This window comes from Leptonychotes weddellii, chromosome 5 (assembly GCF_054177405.1).
Source record: "Leptonychotes weddellii isolate Sample4059 chromosome 5, ASM5417740v2, whole genome shotgun sequence".
NCBI lineage: Eukaryota > Metazoa > Chordata > Mammalia > Carnivora > Phocidae > Leptonychotes > Leptonychotes weddellii.
Genome location: NC_138373.1, coordinates 145619518 through 145637986, shown reverse-complemented (window position 1 = coordinate 145637986; position 18469 = coordinate 145619518). Strand labels below are relative to the sequence as shown.

The window sequence follows — 18469 nt, the reverse complement described above, 5'->3', positions numbered from 1 at the left end:
AATCCTTAATACAAATAGTTCTCTGCCTTCAGGGTAGAGCAATTAAGAACAAATTAGGAATAAAAGTGAGGAAGGTTGTCAGATTAAAAAGAAAATGCACAGCTAACATCCTGGCAGGAATGGAAGAGACCAAAAAAAGAAAAAAATCATAAAGCACCCATGGAATTATTTTCAGATGTTCAACAAATATTATTGCATGGTCTGACTGTGGAGGTTCAAAAGAGCAGCAATCAAGTCTATAAGAAAAGGGGACATCCTTGGTAAACTTGCTTAAGATGGTAGGAATTTATTTATTATATTTCACAGTACCAGGTAGGAAAGCCGTCCCTTTATCCGGGGCTCTCGGCTTCCCACAGCTCTCTCCCTTCACACACTGTCCTATCAGCCACCTCGACAAAGGCCACGCCAACCATTCAGAGACTCTTCATACCCTTCAGGTGTCTTAAGAGTCTTTGTGTTTTGTTAGTCAGGAAGGTATCATGGGGAATTTAGTCCCAAATGTTCTTTTAAAGGAGGAAGGTCTTTCTCATGAGTAAATTTCAAGATACCAGAACATAAATAAAAGTTTATTTATCTTTTAGGTCACATCCATTTGTGAATTGCATTCAGTCCAGGAACAGGGAGACTGCATCATGGTCCATGTGGGGGGGCATGTCTCCCATGGCCCGAGGCTCACTGATCAAGGCTGCATTGTCCATCCGCAGGGCAAGAAAGCCTCTCTATCTTCCTTTCTTAGGGGGGACATTCAAGGGAATTATTCCCAGAAGCAGACGTGGTCCTCAATCCCCTCTGCTTTCCATTGTGTTGGGCTTATCGGTGGTTCTCTTTAAATAATGACCTTTTCCATCCTTACTCATTGTATTTGGATAGTTTTAAGCGGGGAATGATGTTCATCGACTGCAGCTCCTGGAAGAGCAGTTTGCAGGCGTACGGGATGCGGAGGGAGGACACGTGGCATGACGACTTGCAGTAATGGCACCTGAAACCCAAGTCGGCACGTGTTAGAGGGACGGTCGCTCAGAAACCAAGGCCTGCGCATGGATCCTACTACCATCCCATCCATTCCATTCTATTTGTCAGGGTTCAGTTCCGCTATCAAATATGTACAATTGTGCCCCCCCTCACCCCACCCCACAAAAAGCAGCATCCAAGGAGCAAAAGAAAAAAACACTATCACTCCTGCAGGTTTAAAAGCATGCAATTTTAATCAGTTACTACCATCTTCTAAACCTTTCTCTGTAGAATGCGAAACATCTTCCTGTTTACTTGCTTTGAGTGAGGCCCAGAAATCTGAGCCATCTCAAAGTTACTCAGGTTTAGACTTTTTCATTGTTGAAAACTTCTAAAATCGATTCAATCTCCATGTAGTTGATAGAATCTATTACATAATATTCTTCAAGGTAAGATGCTCAACAATTACAATATGGTCTGTCACTGAGACACCTGACGTGTTGATGGGGAACACAGGACTGTCATAGAGAATGTGGTGGCCGACCAAATGCTATTTATTTTTCCAGTGCTCTTCAAGCTTGGTGATTTCTACTTGTGGGAGAAGCTACTGTACTTAATGACGTGCTCTCCCTGTGTGCATATATTCTCATTTAATCCCTACAACAGCCCATGCTCCTAACCAACACGCCTGCTATTCCAATTAGGATCTTCTTTTCTATTTTTTCAGGAAGAGCCAATGACCAAACCTAGGTCTTTTTTTTTTTTTTTTTTAAGGATTTTACTTATTTATTAGAGAGAGAGAGAGCACAAGCAGGAGGAGCGGCAGGCAGAGGGAGAAGCAGGCTCCCAGCTGAGCAGGGAGCCGGATGAGGGACTCGATCCCAGGACGCTGGGATCATGACCTGAGCTGAAGGCAGATGCTTAACGACTGAGCCACCCAGGTGCCCCCAAACCTAGGTCTTAATCAATGGCTACAACTGATGAAGAGTCTCCGGGGAGAAAGCGAACTATCCTCTCAGGTTTCAGACCCAAATAGGTCCTCACCCTACACCTTAAGAGTCTGGGGCAGCTGAGACTTGGGTGGAAAACTAGGTCCTCCCAGTCAAGAGCAGGGGTGAATGAGTGCAAGAGGAACACCAACCAAGGCTCAGAAGGTTCCGTGCTGACTGGGAACCGGAGGCGAAGGCTGCTGTGAAGAGCAGTGAGACAGTATATGTAACAACGTAAATGTGCATCTTATCTGATCAATCACAGAAGTGGCAAAGATGAGTATATGAGAATGTTCACACTGTTTATAACAGCAGAAAGCAGGAGACTGCTCAGAAATCCAGGAGGGAACTGGCTCTGTGATTATAAGACATTTATACAGAAGAATGCTGTGCGGCCATTAAACGTGATGATGTAGACCCATATTTATTGAAATAAGGTGTCTGGCACACACTGTGGAGTGAAAAAAATTTTCTTAACAGCCTGGTTTCAAGAAGGTCCTCAGATGGGTTTCAGTAAAATATATGAAGCCCCCAAAGTCATATGTAACAAGACTTTTTTTTGGTGAGTATGTATTTGCACTTTGCTGCTATTATCAGAATCTCAAAGGGTTCATTATTAAAAAAAAACAACAACCCTGGGGGGTTGGGGGAGTATGTTACATAACTATTGGCAGAGAGGTCTCAAAAAGAGTCACTAAAATGTGAACAGTGGTCACCTCTGGGTGATGAGAATTAATGTGACAATTTATATTTTTTGTGTGTAACTTTGAATACTTTATAAAGTGCAGGGATCATTTTTGAAATCAGCAAAATCAAGTTTTTATGATTTTAGAAAAGAAAAGCACGAAGCATTTGAGCGTGGTGGTGAACGACGCTGTAGATGTGAACTTCCTGAGAAGGGAACGGGGAGCCAGCACAGTCGTGTGTGAGCAGCGCGGTCCCCGTGAGGGGCTGCCTGCAGGGGCTGAGGACACACGGGGTGCCTGATCCCATCAACAGTCATATCCACACGGTGAAGGGCTTCTTCCAAAAAGACTGTACCTAAAGACCTCTCTAATGCGTTATCATTTAAGAACTATGTTTTTAATGTGCTTGGTTGATCTAATTCATTCAGGAATCATGTTCATGCTTTAATTAAATTGGAGAAATGGGGGGCGCCTGGGTGGCTCAGTCATTAAGCGTCTGCCTTCGGCTCAGGTCATGATCCCAGGGTCCTGGGATCGAGCCTCGCATCGGGCTCCCTGCTCGGTGGGAAGCCTGCTTCTCCCACTCCCCCTGCTTGTGTTCCCTCTCTCGCTGTGTCTCTCTCTGTCAAATAAATAAATAAAATCTTTAAAAAAAAAAAAAAATTGGAGAAATGGTTTTAACGGAAGCAACTTCTTGCTGATTCTCTGTTACTCTGTGACTTCAATCCAAGCTTATTTAAGATTTCCGTATGTGCTACTTCATAATCCAGAAAGCCCACTACCTTCTCTATTATTAAACATTTCTCCATCATTTAAAATGTTCCATTGCATTATTATACATACATACACGCATACATATAAACATATATACATATATACACATATAAAAATTATAAGCTATTAAGTTACCCTATGTCTGAACAATTTCAGAAGGAAGAAACTTGACCCAACAACAATAAAATAAACTGACTTTTTAGGGCAAAGGCAGCAAAAGAAGGAGGCTGTGGCTTCACATGAGAAATGACTGTCCAGTAAAATGTCCTCTATGAGCTAATTATCTTAACAGGGATCTTCTTTTCTCTGCAGTTTTCCTTCCGGACCTCTCTTTTGTGACTTATGCCCTTCATGTCTTCGGCAGAACAACAGTCTTGCTGTAAACATCCCCATAGCAATGCCTTACTAATGTGCAAATCACTGACAAAAGGCCAGTTTCAAGGTTCTGAACTGCTCTAATTACTCAGCCTCCATTGTGCTGTTCATTAAAGAGCGACTTCCTCCCACACACGCCCGTGCTCCCTCCCACACGGCCCAGCACACACGCCCAGGTAATGATGGAAAACCACAGCATCATTATGTTCCTCTTCCAGAGAGCCGCACACGAGGAGGAGGGTGCTAGACTACCCGACTGGATTAGGATTTTTTTCTGTTGGCAACAACGGTACAAGCGGGCCACTCAAAATCAGACACACAGTATATCCAGGTCTGTTTAATTACAGTAAAGACCCTTAAACCGTGTAACCTGATTTAGCCTTCTTTCAAAGGATTTCAAATACAATACACACGGAACACATGAGCTTCAAAATCAGGCACTGCCATCACACGATCTCTAAATGAGACAGAAGTGAAGCAGGAGAGAAGGTAAGAATTTAACAGAGTAATACTGAGATCGAATACTGCTTTCATTAGTTGCCCTTAATATTCAGCAAAACAGAGGGGAACGTTTCCAAAGTATGTGAGTGAATCTGGTCTACTGCTTTCTCTCTCTCGGGTGGGGGGGGCACAGGAGAAAATGCAGGGAGGATGGAGAAGAAAAGGAAATCCATTTTGAAGTTTCATGATCCCTACTTATAATAAAAGGACTCTTCTGTACCATCTTTTCAAAGTAATGACTTAAAAATCCTTGTGCCAAATTTGAAGATGTAAGCGCAGGGGCGCTGGTCCCAGGCACCTTCCTGTTACACTTGCGTGTAACACAGCCAGGACGATAAAAGGCAAATTCAATATGCATTTCAAAAGGTGAATAGACATCTCAGAGTTGAAACCCCCCACCCAGGTCACCGATATGAGAAAGAGCCAGGCTTATGCTTAGAATCACGTCACCCATCTCTGCAACCTTATGAAAGGAATGAGCTGCAAATGGCCACCTCTTGTGTTCATTTTTAAATGAAGTGATTTCTTCACAGACAAGTCTCATCAACTCTTCTACACTAAAACCCATAAAATAATTGGCTCTAAGGTTTTGTCATTTACCAAGCAAGGTATACACTCTATTCTAAGATGCCCACTCACTCTGACTCTAGATTTGCTTTACTCAGCCAAGGAACTGGAGGCTTAGGATGGCCGGAAGCCGGGACTCTCTCTGGAAGGAGGCTTTGAGGGGAGACTCAGTGGGGAAAAGGGGGCCCAGGTACCCCTCAAACTCTGGCAAAGGTGGCTCATCTGGGCCTAATTCTATCCTCCAGGGGATGGTGCCTCCCTAGGGGAAGGGGCTCTGGGAGTGCAGGTGAAGGGTGACCAGGGAGTTCAGGCTGTTTCCTGTTCCGGCAGCACCCCATTCAGACCTGGCTAGACCTCGTCTCTGAGAGAAAACAAATGGAGACTGGCCAGCTACAGGCCCTCCTGCCTCCAAGGTAAGTCGGGGCCCCGGGATGTGACTAACCCTAAGCAGAGGAGCCGTTCCTTGGTGGTAGAGTGGAACGCTTCCAAGGAGAAAAGGTGCTCCACCTACCCAGACAAAACCCAAAAACATGTAGCTTCACCCTTTAAGCTGGCCTTTGTGTCATGAACTCTGCACAGAAACTGTAAGCTTTATGATTTCCATAATTTACCTACTGGCAATCCTCCATACACAGGGTCAGTGTCATCTAGCCATTATTTTTTACTAAGCATCTACCAGGTCCCAGGCTGGAGAAGCAGGGGGGAAACAAGACAGAATGTAGTTAGAATGGACTAGAAGAGAAGATCCCTGTGAGCAGCCATTCATCTGTCTTGTTCACCATTGTACTCTGGAGCCTAAAACAGTGTCTGGCACTTAGCAGATTCTCACGAATTGTTTGTTGAGTGAATGAGACAGACCTTGTCTCTGCCACGATGGAATTCACAGTCCAAGTGTAAAGCAGCTTGCTATGCAGACAGAGTACAGACAAGGGGTCAGGGTACCAGATCCTGGTCCTGGCTCTGTCACCAACTTGGTATATGACCTGGAGCAGCATATTAGGCTCTTTGGGTTCGAGGCTAAATAAGGGCATTCAACACAATGTTCTCTAAAAAGTTTCTAGTTACTAATGATGTACTATATGTTGGCTAATTGAACGTCATAAAAAAAAAATAAAATCAGACCTCCCTTGAGATCAGGTCTGTCAAAAAAAAAAAAAATTTGTATTTCTCTGATTATTATTGAGATTGAAAAAAAGTTTCTAGTTACAAAATGCTATACTTCTCATACTTAACAATGAAAAGGCTAGGAATTTTTTTACAGGTGAATAGTGATACAAAAGGTGTTCGAAATAGTATTAAAAAGAAGACCAAAGTCCATGCTCCTTGGGTATTTAAACTCTAGTGGTGTAGAAAGCAGAACATTAGGTAGACAAACTAAACAGGTACATATAGTATCCCCAATTCTAGGAATGCACAGATGGGGAAGGTTGGAGAATGTGTGGGTATGATCCAGGGTCACTTCTTGAGCTGTGATTTAAGAGGCAAGGCGTGTGTCTGAGAGACATACGGTATCCACTTACCAGCCAGAATACCCCAGAAGTCCACACTGCCCACAGACATCAACCTCAAAGGCATCACTCGAAATCATTAGTCTCTCCAGTAAAAGCATACTGGCTCCGTAACCGATTAAACAGTCACGTTCCATCTCTCCAAGACGCAAACCGCCGTCACGAGATCGACCTTCGGTGGGCTGCCTTTGAAACGAATCAGACCAATGTGTCATTATTACATTAGACCAACAGAGGGGCGGCATCACGTGCTGGCTAAGAGCACAGGGCTGCGGGGTAGGGCTCACCTGTCAAATCACTCACTGGACAGGGACCTGGAGCGGGCTGCCCAGCCTGCCCCTTGGCTGCATTTGCAAAATGTAAAATTTAAGGCTCCCAAAGAGCCTTAAATGAGAGGAGATGTAATACTAGTGGTTGCTCCTGTTATTAAGTGATGATAATAAATCCTTCCCCTAAAACCTAACCCAAGTAGGGTCTGACTGCTGGGCTCACCGGTGCCTTGAGAATCTCAACTTCCCTTCCCCCTTCTGCAGTTTGGAGCACACGTATGTCTGTCATTTCAACAGGCACGTGCATTTGCTCAGTTTTAAGTGGTCACTGGACTGAGTCATCTACACCTCTCCCTTGGTTTAAAAAAGTAAACTCAGATGCTGGCTGCTTCATCCCCCACCCTTCCCCTGTACTGGAACGTCCAAGCCGGGATCAGGGGAAGCAGGCAGGGAACTGGATATTTCTGGAGCATCCCCCAGGGATCAGCACTATATACGTTCTATATCCGAACATCAGACATTCCCCAGCATCTGTTAAGTGGCCATTACTGTTGCCACTTCAGGTCTGAGAAAGACCGGAGCTGCGAGAAGCTAAGTGATCTGTCCAAGGCCCACAGTAAAGCTACGAGGTGGGGCTGAGTTCACATCCATGTCTATCTGGCTTCGAGGCCTGTGCTCCCTCTCCTGGCCCGCGGCTCCTCAACCGCGGCACGAAGCCCCTACTGAGCTGGGTAATTCTCTGGGGGGTGAGGGGGGGCGCTGCCTGGTGCCCTGCAGGGTCTTTAGCAGCATTCCTGGGCTCCACCCACCAGATGCCAATAGCCCCCTCCCCACACCCCTAGCTGTGACATCCCACGATGTCTTTGGACATTGTCAAATGTTCCCTGGGAGGCAAAACTGCTCGTGGTTGAGAACCACTGCCCTGAACTATGCTTCTCCAACTGGAAAATGTAGTACTAAGAACACGTGAAACTGAGCATTTGTCATTCCCTTCCCAATAATTATACCCACCCATTCATCGACACGTAGACACTGCTTGGAGCTGAGAATACGCTGACGACTGGGCCTGAGTGGACCTCCCGGAGCTTATTCAGACGAGCGTGCGAGTACATGTGCCTTCGGCTCCAATAACAGAAGGTTTAGAAAATGACAGCTGTGGCTTGGGCTTCCAGATAACAGAAGTATGTGTTTTTTTTGTTTTTTTAAAGATTTTATTTATTTATTTATTTGATAGAGAGAATGAGAGAGAGAGCGCATGAGATGGGGGAGGGTCAGAGGGAGAAGCAGACTCCCCGCTGAGCAGGGAGCCCGATGCGGGACTCGATCCCGGGACTCCAGGACCATGACCTGAGCCGAAGGCAGTCGCTTAACCAACTGAGCCACCCAGGCGCCCATAAGTATGTGTTTTCTGTGTACACATGGGAGCACGCAGGTGTATCCACCCGTGTGTACGTGCTGGGTATGTAAGTGTGTCTACATTCTTACATATGAACCTTTTTTTTTTTTTTAAAGATTTTATTTATTTATTCATGAGACACAGAGAGAGCGAGAAAGAGAGAGGCAGGCTCCCCGCAGAGCAGGGAGCCCGATGCGGGGCTCGATCCCAGGACCCCGGGATCATGACCTGAGCCGAAGGCAGACGCTTAACCGACTGAGCCACCCAGGCACCCCATACGAACCTTTTGGAGTAAGACCGCATTTGCACACAGGTACACAGTCAGGGACCATGTTAGGCGACTACTGGCAAGACCTGGGATGGGCTCGCCCCTCTGCCTCTGGAATTATTTTTAATTGGTTGCTACTGTTTCATGCTAACCAGACACACAGGATTTCTGCAGATGCTTAACACTCCAAATTCTGACATCTTAAGGAAACAAAAACTTCGCTGAGTCTGCTTATTGCTGTATCCGGGGAATGCAAGGTAGACTTGACTGCATTAGAAATTCTTTCAGTAAATGCTTTTCTCTTACCTGGTAAGAACAGCTCGTGGTCCCCGGGCCCGGGCGTGCATCTTATCCAGTACCATGTGCTTCAGTTTCTGATAGTACACCGGGCCAAAATAGATGTATGCTTCCAAGGGTTCACTGAAAGAAAGGTCAGAATTTTGGGCTAAGAAAGCAGGTTTGGGCTAATAAGAGCCAGCCTTCTCCAAGACCCCTCACTGGCAGGGCCTTGTTTGTTTCAGAACAGGCTTACGAATGAGTGAGAGAGGAGGATTTTCAGTCTGCACTGAATGAAAAGGCTAGATTTGAAAAGAGAAAAACACCATGGATACATTAGAAGACACACTGTTTACTTAAGATATACAAACTTAAACAGGCGGTGAGAACATATGTACAGGACGGTCCCTCCTTCACTGCTCCCGCCCTAGTTGAGCCACCACCCTTTTTCGCCTGGACCCCTGCAGACGCTCGTCTGGCGTCTCTCCCTGCTTCCGCTGCCAACCCTCAACAGTCTGTCACAGGACAAACCAGAGCAATTCCTTCTAAAATGTAAATCACAGCAGGTTATTCTTCTGCTCTAAATTCCCAATGGTTTCCTACCACACTCAGAATCTGTGACACCCAAATTTTGTATCACGGCCATAAGGTCTCACAGAATCTGGTTCTAGCCCACCTCCAACTCACGTCCTGTTCCCTTTCCCCATTGCTCATTCTACTCCAGTAACACCAGCCTCTTCATTGCTCCTCAAATGTAGCAAGTCTGTCTGCCTCAGGGCCTTTGCACTTCCTGGTTCTAAAACATTCTTCCACCAGGTATTCACACAGCTGTCAAACATTTCACCTCCTCAGAGGCCTCCCTCTCCCTCATGACCTTATCACCTCCTCAGGGGCCTCCCTCTCCCTCATGACCTTATCGCCTCCTCAGGGGCGGCCTCCCTCTCCCTCATGACCTTATCTGGAGGAGTCCTCCTCTGACCCCACCATCACCAAGCCCCCACACTGTCTCAATTCTTACCTGGGCTTTATTTTCTTCAGAGCACTTGCCACCACTTGATATTATCATACACATTTATTATTTCCCTGATTGTCGCCCGTCTTCCCCACTTCCCCGAGACTCCTCGGGGTAAGCGCTCTGTCTCTTCTGTCACTGCGGCTCCAGCACCAGTGACCCTGCCTGGCACAGGACTGGCGCTCCGTAAATGTCTGTTAAAACAGAGCTGACTCAACGAACCCTTAGAACGACTGCAGTAAGAGCGGTGGAAGGCAGTGAGTACTCCAGTGCTCTGACAGAAGAAACCCTTCTCCTTTAGTTCGGGGCAAGAGCAGGCAGGGGCTGACGCCTCTAAAAAATTTTACCTGCCCCAGAACTTCCTCAACAGTAAGGAGGAACCCACCATGTGCCACTTAATCCGTACGCCATCCAGGGAGGAGACACTGTCCTGCCTATTTTTTTAAGAGGCAGGAATAGGCACAGTGGGGCCGAGAGGCTAATCGGAGCTGGTGAGCCGTGCAGGGGTCCAGCGCCCTCCCTGCCGCGCTGGCCTGGCTCACACGCACTTGAGTTTGGGCCCCAGCACAAAGCGGGAGTGGAAGGACACGGCAGAGGCACATGGAAGCACTCGGCCCCTGCTTACCTGCCGTCCCTTCTACCACGCTCAGCACCGCCCACACAGGCGTCCATGGCCCTCAAGCCACCGAGCCGGCTTACGGACAGCCAGCTTCGTGGAAGACACAGAGTGGGGTGCGAGGCATAATGCACAGGGTGTCGGGAGACACGGCTCCTGTCCCAGCTCTGTCACACAGTCATGACATGATCTCTTTATCCCAGTTTTCCCAGCTGTACAACAAGGGGGCCAGGCCAACGTTCTTTCCAGCTCTGATCATCGAGGATTCCAATCCTTCTCAGTATGGCTGCTCAGGGTACAATCTAGGGAAGTCTGCCACCTAATGCCATTCCATCATCCACTGAAGAGAGCCGTGTGCAATGTGTCCTCCTAGTTATGCTCGAGAATTTGGCAAGGGGTGAAGCTAGTGGGTGAATGTGTTGGCAAGCCCTCTGGGGAACTTTCGGCTGACCAGCTAAACTCGTGTTTCTCAAACTCTGCTACTGAGATAACTGGCAAAGACATGAAAACACTAGCTGGGGCATAGAGGAAGGTGGCGTAGACAGAACCTAAAGCTATCTATGGGAAGCAGAGCATAATCCATTCAAATCTTTCAGTGAAATTATGCTCAGAAGGCGAACCAAATTCATTCATTGGTTCTGCACATTTTCTGGCCAACTTCTGTATTATTTTCAGATGAGGAGCAAAGACCGAGACCATCAGTTTCGCCACAACTGCAATTTTTGAAGTGAACCTCAGCTACTTCAGTGAATCGCTTTTGAAATGGACCATTACTCTCTTCCTGTAATGTGATTTTCTAGAACATCTCAGGTATGATACACCTAAGGAAATCTATGCTACCGTAGTTGGGATAGATAATTTTATTTATTTTCTTATTTTTTATTTTTTTAAAGATTTTATTTTTCAACAGAGAGAGAGAGAGAGACAGTGAGAGAGGGAACACAAGCAGGGGGAGTGGGAGAGGGAGAAGCAGGCTTCCCGCTGAGCAGGGAGCCCGATGTGGGACTCAATCCCAGGCCCCCCGGATCATGACCTGAGCTGAAGGCAGACGCTTAACGACTGAGCCACCCAGGCGCCCTGGATAGATCATTTTAGAAAGCACTCAATATTTTTAAAAGATACCAATTCTGATCATTTTAATCCCATCAGGATAGTCTATGTGCAGCACCAAATCAAGCCCTGGGTCCTTACACACACGTCCACGCTGAGTACCTGCCTCAGAAAAACAGTAGAAACACCATGTCCCAGAGTTTTATCTGGCACAAAATACAATGTGTGTCTTAACTTAAGCAACTGATTTGATCCTTTAAAACTGTGTGTGAGTCAAGTTTCAAAAGCCTGTCATTTACGAGAATTTCAGGGATCTCTGCTTCTCCCGGGTTAACAGGAGGAGCCAGCGCTCTGCCTGCGAGAACGTTCTTTCTTTCTGCAGCCTCACCTCAGGTGAACTGAGGTCTGTCTGTTGGAAGGTGTCAAACCCAGCCTCACCTCTGCATCAAACAGTCTTCAAATGGTCTCTCTTCTTACCCTTCCCATCTCCGCTGAAACACCTACCACCTCACAGAGGTGTCCTAACCCATTCTCTGCCTTCATTTCGGTGAGAGCTATTCGTGCTGATTTGTTCTCGTTCCTTTATTGAATAAATATTTATGGAGCACCTGCTGTGTGCAGACATTGGAAATAAAACAGCCAGCAAAACAGACAAGCCAGGCTCTCATGGAGGAGACAGGTAACACTATTAGTATTATTACATAGGGTATTTGGTAAGGATGAATGCTACAGAGAAAAATTAGGTAGGAATGGGCAATATGGAGTTGCAGTTTCCAAATTAAGGAGTCAGGGTAAGCCCTGCTGAGAAGTTACTTTTTGTCTCATTTTTTTAATAAGTCTAGTCACAAATTTCACTGGTCAGCTGCACAGCTCAGGGACCCTGTCTATTTTGTTTGCCGTTATATACTTAGTGAACGAAACGCAAACGTCCGGCCTCAGGCTGTCAGAGCATGAATTATCTGACATTCACCCTCTTAACACGGAGAAAGTTCAATGGTTATGGAATTTTGCATTATATACAATTAAAGTTGTATAAAAATCCTATTTTGGTAAATTACCTTTTTTAAATGACAGCCTCATCGGTAAAACACCACTCCTTAATTTACCAGTTTTGTGAATTTGGATTTCCTTTCCCTCCCAGTTTCATTGAGATATAACTGAGCAAGTTTAAAGTGTGTGATGTGTTGATCTGATACACTTATGTATTCCAACATGGTTACCACTGTATCATCAGCTAACACCTCCAAAGTTAGATTTTCTTTTGTCCGACCTCTTACAAGAGAAAAGCTCATCTTAAGGTATGCCTAAGGACTCTTTCCTCTTACTCTAATAAAATCATACTTTTTCTTTAAAATGTCTACCAATGTACTTACCCTGTGATGCCAGATGTAACATAGTCTTTCCCCAAGTAGTTATAACCATGGCGAACGAGGTCTTCACACACATCCTTCACTTTGCTGCCTCCAAACGCAGTGCCATAGTGGAACCTGCCGTCCAACACGCCAGCCTTGCCGGCCAGCAGCTCAATCAGCTTCCCCACCTATGGGATGGAACAACCCAAGTAAGCACCTTCTTGTGGTCTAGGAAGTCTGTTTCGTTAGCTACGGCCTACCCCCCGCAAAGACTGAGATGACTACTATTAATAAGAGTGATAAACTAATAGCAGCAAATATTTATCACTCTCTTACTGTGTGGCCCTTGGAAAAGCTTGCCATGTGGGATCCAAGTTCGTGCTCCCAAAGCCCCATGGGATAGGCACTATTATTTCCCTCACTGCACACATGAGGGAACTCAGGCACACACAGGTTAAGCAGCTTTCCCAAGTCTCGCAGCTGCCAAGCAGTGGGGCCAGGATGCCAAACAATAACCACGGGAAGGGAGGTACATGGGCATCAGTCAATACAAGGGGTTCTTTTTGCTGAGGGGTACGTTCCTCCCTCAGAAGACTGCTCTCGAAGGGAAGGGCAGACCTCTGCACTCCCTCTGTATGGAAGAGTAACCTAGCACTGTTGGGGGCTGGGAACCTATTCGTGCGGCAAGAGGGTCAAAGGGCCCTTCCTAAAAATAAGTTTCAGGGCATCACAGCCAACATGGCCTACAGACCCACTGCCCACTTTCTTCCTTACAAGCAGCACCTCTGAAAAGCAGACTGACCGTCATTCGCGATGGGAAGCCGTGTGGGTTCATTATGATGTCCGGACAGATGCCAGAATCACAAAATGGCATGTCTTCCTGAGGGACGATCAAGCCACAAACACCTGGGGGAGAGAAACCTCACACCATGTAGAGCATGTCGGCAGAAAAGAAGACTACAGGACTCAATTGGGATCTGGCCCCTGCCGCCTGCCCCCTCCTTCTCCATGGTCTCTATGCAGAGTAACAAAAGCAGCTTCCAACAATCCTGCCAGAGAAACCATCTGAAAACGGCGGTCCTTCCGAGAGGACCGCAGCCTGTGGACTGGCCTGCTGGCATGCTGCACCACGGTGCCGTCAGGCCGCCCGCCCACCCTCTCCTGCCACGGAGACCGAAGAGCCGCGCCTTCGCTGGGCCCCGGCCCTGCCACCGTCCCCGAAGCTTCCAGTCTGCGCAGTTCTGCTCCTCGCCAGGTCCTCTGTGATCTGCTACCTGCTGTACCCAAGTCAGAGGGCTCCGACTCCTCTATCAGAACTACCTGAATGACAGGTGTGTTTCCACTGTGGTTTGAGACAACTGTGACAAGTCTTCGTGTGTGGCTGGGGTGCTAACAGGCGACCAGAGTGCGGCCGGCTGGCTAGCTTTGGCCGGGGCTTCCCTGGCCGAGCCTGAACTGCCCTAAGGAATTCTAATTCCCATAGCTGACAACACATCGGAACGGTGATCTTTGATGGAATTGTAAAGTTGAACAAGAAAATTCAGTGCCAAATTATTCTTGGAAGAAAAGACTAGAATTAGAAGCAGAATTCTAAGAACAGAAACCGAACAAAACGAAAACCTACCAGCTCTATGTACACTGCTGTCTCTCAAATTAACTATATTTCCTTACTCCCTTCATATTACTCCAATCTGTAGGGGATTTTGTTGCTTAAATTGTCTTAATTCCTCTGATTTCCTTCTCTTGGTAGGAGGGATAGGGGAATAATTTAGACTGTTAACCCCAATCTACATAATTTAAAATGGGAAAACTAATGTGCAAAGAAATAAGATCCTTTTATATCTACTAAGATAAAATTCTTTTTCCCTTGTATATAAAGTTATCAACCATCTGTACATACTGAGAAGAAACTGCTCTTCCAGAAAGTTTTCATTCCTCAGTTTGATTTCCACATAATCACTCAAACTATTTTAAAATAAAATTTTTGTGATGTGTTATAATCGCCAAGAGCTAAAGTCTAAAGAAAAAGAAAGCCATTTGCTTATTTCAGTATTGGTTATTAACATTCTGATTTCTAGTGGCTGCCAATGATACGGTAATTAGATTTGTGGTGTTCAATTCTAAGAGCACATGGGTACTTTAATCGACTTTTTGGTTGAGATTGTACTGTTTATTATAAAAAAAGTATGCTTTCCTCCATGAAGCACAGAAACAATCACTCAGTTCAGTTTATTTCAAATTCAACTACAATTCTTAGAATTTAAATCAAGCCGAGTGTGTGACCCTTTCTTTCTTCCCTCCCAAAATCCATCTTGTCCATACTGAAATTATCTGACAAACACTCGGGCTACTGGGAAATCTTCTCTGAAAGAGATCAAATTGTAAATCTAGGTGCACCGGCAACAACATTGTGTAGCAGTGAACAAAATGTTAAAAATGGCAATTCCTGCAGAGGCCGGTCCTGGGACGTGCTCTGGACAGAATGTCACTTTGGCTGGTGAGGAGGTGGAGGGTTTGGCTAGATCCCTTAAAAACAAAACCAAAGGAAGACCTCGGCACCCTTCAGCAGTGGTTCACAGGGGGAAGCTGGCGTCCGCCCCTCCACTGGAGAAGGTGGGAGTGAGGAGCAGGAGGTACAGAAGCTGGGGGTGGGGGGGAGCAGGGAATACTTCCATGGGGGGGAGGGTAAGGAGAGAGGGGATTTGCATCTTGTATTTTTAGTTTTCCTTGACACATTTAATCAGGCCAATTCAACTTTGTTATTAAAATGAAAGCAATGTTCCTTCCCCTGAAATCTGAATCTCTAATAACTTTGCTTGAAATCTGATTAAAATGTAGTACCGGTTTCCTTTTTGGGAAGCAATTCTCTCGGGCCCCTTTTTGACACTGCATTTAAAAATACAGACCAGTAACTTTGGGAATTTTTCATTCCATTATAGGAAATGCTTTGGCCACATCCGAACCAAGGGCACCTGTAAGCCAAAAATTCAATCTTAGCTAACTTAAAATTACTTTAGGCTCTGAAAACCCTTTTATATGCCAAGATGGTTCCCATAGCAGACAGCCCTGTGTTGTTTGTTTTGTGTGAAAGTGAATGATAAAAGATCCATGAAATCGACACAGAAAGCCAGAACAGCAGAAAGAACTGAGGGCTCTCCATCACTGGGGCTTCTACCCTCTGCTGACTCGCCGAACAATGGAAGCTACACATCCAACTGCAGATCTAACACAGCTGTGCATTTCATTAGATGAAGAGCACTAGTGACACAAGTAAATAATTAACTTATTCTGGTCCGCTGGCTGTGCTTATGAGACCAGTCATAGCTGACAGATTTTAATACAAGTTAACACAAAGAAGCCATAATGAGCTTAGAAGTTAAAACAAAATATTTAGACAGAATTTGATGATCTTGAATCTCAAATGAGACAGACGATTTTTAAAAGTTTGTATTTTACGGAATTCATTAGCGGGGAGAAGAGAGCTCTCGGTCTTCGAACCAGACTTTCCTTTTTTTAAAAAAGGTATCTCTCGGTTTCAGAATCATCCAGATCCTTCATCAAAGCAAAGGAAGGTTTCTTATTTTCACATGAAAAATTAGAACTGTTTTCTCTAAGGAGGGAGGCGTAAGATCTCTCCCAAGATTTAGAACTCTCAAAAGTTATGGTCACTTTCCCTTAATGCTGGTTTAAAAATGTAAATGATATGCAGTCCGCTCCAGTGTGTTAAACACTCCCCTGGACCCTTGAAAAGAGGATGGACTACAAATAAACCATATCTAATGGAAGCTGTTATTGAAACAATTACCGATTCATACCTTAAATGCTTACACAGCATTTCAGATTTTAAAATAAAATTTCATCCCCTGGCTCATGCTGGTGTCTCCACCCCATTGTTTATAGCACAACCTCCTGGCAGCAAAATGCAAATACCCCAGTTGAAGGGGCCCCAGAACATGTCAAGGACTCACAGGGGCCGACCAGGAATCAGACCACAGGCTACACTACAGACCTTTTAAGAAATGAAAATAGGTAATAAGGAGACAGCAGAACACAGAACGAGCAGAACGGTTCCACAGATACCCAATAGATAATATACTATTCCATTAACATCCACATACATTTCAAATTGTAAAGGCGAAGAATTTAGGGAGTCTAAAGCCACAAGTCTGACCGCCAAGCCACGGAGGAAAGGCACATCTGGGGACCCACTGTCACAGTTCTCCCTGTGTCATGCTCTAGACACTGGAGGATCTTACGCCAATTTGTTATTTCTATTTCCGGGGCCCCGCAGAACATATAAATCATTTTAAGAATAGGTTTGCCCAGTGAAAGTTCGGTTAATGTAATGAATCATTCTTAGAAAGTATTTCTAATTATAAACAGCAAATGACTTGTTCACAAGTCATTTTTGGCTTTTTTTCCCCCTTAACTAGCTTTAGTGTAATGGACCTATCTTAATTCAAACAGAAAAAATTAGAAGGAGGTTAAAAAAAAGAAGGAAAAACGAATGCATTCTAGTACTATGTCAAGACAGGAAAAGGAGTAATGAAAGAAAACTGTAATGAAATCTTTAATTCAAGAGCTGTTTTTGATGTGACTTCAGTGTGCTGAGCACCAACCAGAGAAGGGTCTTCTATTTTCTCGATAGCCAGTCTCATCTGAATATCACACTCTGCTTCACCTTTTAATTGTTATAATTTTTATTTAGAAGTCTATCCTCTCTGTATAACTGCTTTTGGACTAAGTGTAGCGCTCTGAGGCTGATCTGTGCTAGGCCTCTTCCTTTTCTGAGGGAGGAGAGAGTCCTTTCCCTCAGCTACCAAACACCCACTGTGGGACAAGGATTGCCCTGGAGGTGGGTCAGGGAGAGGTTCAGGACCCAACTCCACTTGAAAGGTGTCCTGTGCAGATTAAAACGACTGAATATTGAAAATGAAAACAGATACAATTCAGCGTGCCCCCTTCGAATGCTCTAAATGAGGCAGAGCAGATTAGGCAGTGGGTTCTGCTGAAATACTACTCATCGGGGGGCTAAGTGATCTACTTTTACCTTCTGCAGGTACTTACCTCTGAGACAAGGCTTTTTATTCTGCACAGCTGAGCAGTCTCTGCACTAATGAAATGCTGCTGGCAGTTTTCTCTATCAGTCACAGTGGAAGAAAAGTGTTGGTGTTTAGTGAAGGAGTGACCACTTGGCCAGGCCTGGTGTTAATGAGGTTCATGGATTGGGGGGGGGTCCCCATCTGCAAAGGGCTCATCACCCCCCTGGACTCTCAGATCTAAGTAAGACAGGATATCAAGCAATCAGGTGACCTTAATTTGACTTTCTGCTGTTCAAGTGATATTGTGCTGTTCAAGTGATATTGTACTACTCTGGGTGGGGGGAAAGCACCACTTTCTGGTGAGCCTTAGTCGTTTGGTCTTTGTAATGGGAATAATTAGCACCTATCTCATGAGGCAATTGTGTTAGAGGAACAGATGAGCTAATGTCTGAGAGGTACTTTAAGGTCCTTAGAGAAAGGCAGCATCTAAATACAAGGAATTGTTATTATATAAGAAACCTAATTACTCTCAGCAGGAAGCAAACTAGCAGAGCAGAGGAGACCAGCCTAATGAACAGAAGAAGCAGCACCAAGTGGATGAAGAGGCCGAAAAGAAGCTCACTGGGAGCCAGGCTGTTCAGATCATCTCACATTAGTGTGACAGTGTCCAAAACTTTACAACTCACAGGGCCTGGGCTGCAGACTTCTAGGGCAAAAGAGTTGACTAAGTGATGAAAGCTTGGATGAGTGGTGGGGGTTAGCAGCGCGAATGCTTTCCAGTTTGGCTGTCTCAAGGAAGAAATGTTTTTGCTTTGAATGAACTCACCTCGATAAGCC

The 18469-nt window shown here is 45.4% G+C and overlaps 1 protein-coding gene across 3 annotated transcripts in view; it reads right to left on the bottom strand.

Annotated features, from left to right (window-relative positions):
* Positions 1 to 261: 261 nt before the first annotated feature.
* POLR3B (RNA polymerase III subunit B) overlaps positions 262 to 18469 on the bottom strand; it is a 105537-nt gene continuing 87329 nt past the window's right edge. For all 3 annotated transcript variants that reach the window (XM_081822348.1, XM_081822347.1, XM_081822349.1), the window contains 5 exons: positions 13393 to 13496; positions 12612 to 12778; positions 8591 to 8704; positions 6364 to 6537; positions 262 to 979 (listed from right to left, as the gene is read on the bottom strand). In XM_081822348.1, the coding sequence (XP_081678474.1) occupies positions 850 to 979; positions 6364 to 6537; positions 8591 to 8704; positions 12612 to 12778; positions 13393 to 13496 (689 nt within the window). In that variant the 3' untranslated portion in view covers positions 262 to 849. The remainder of the gene's footprint in view (positions 980 to 6363; positions 6538 to 8590; positions 8705 to 12611; positions 12779 to 13392; positions 13497 to 18469) is intronic.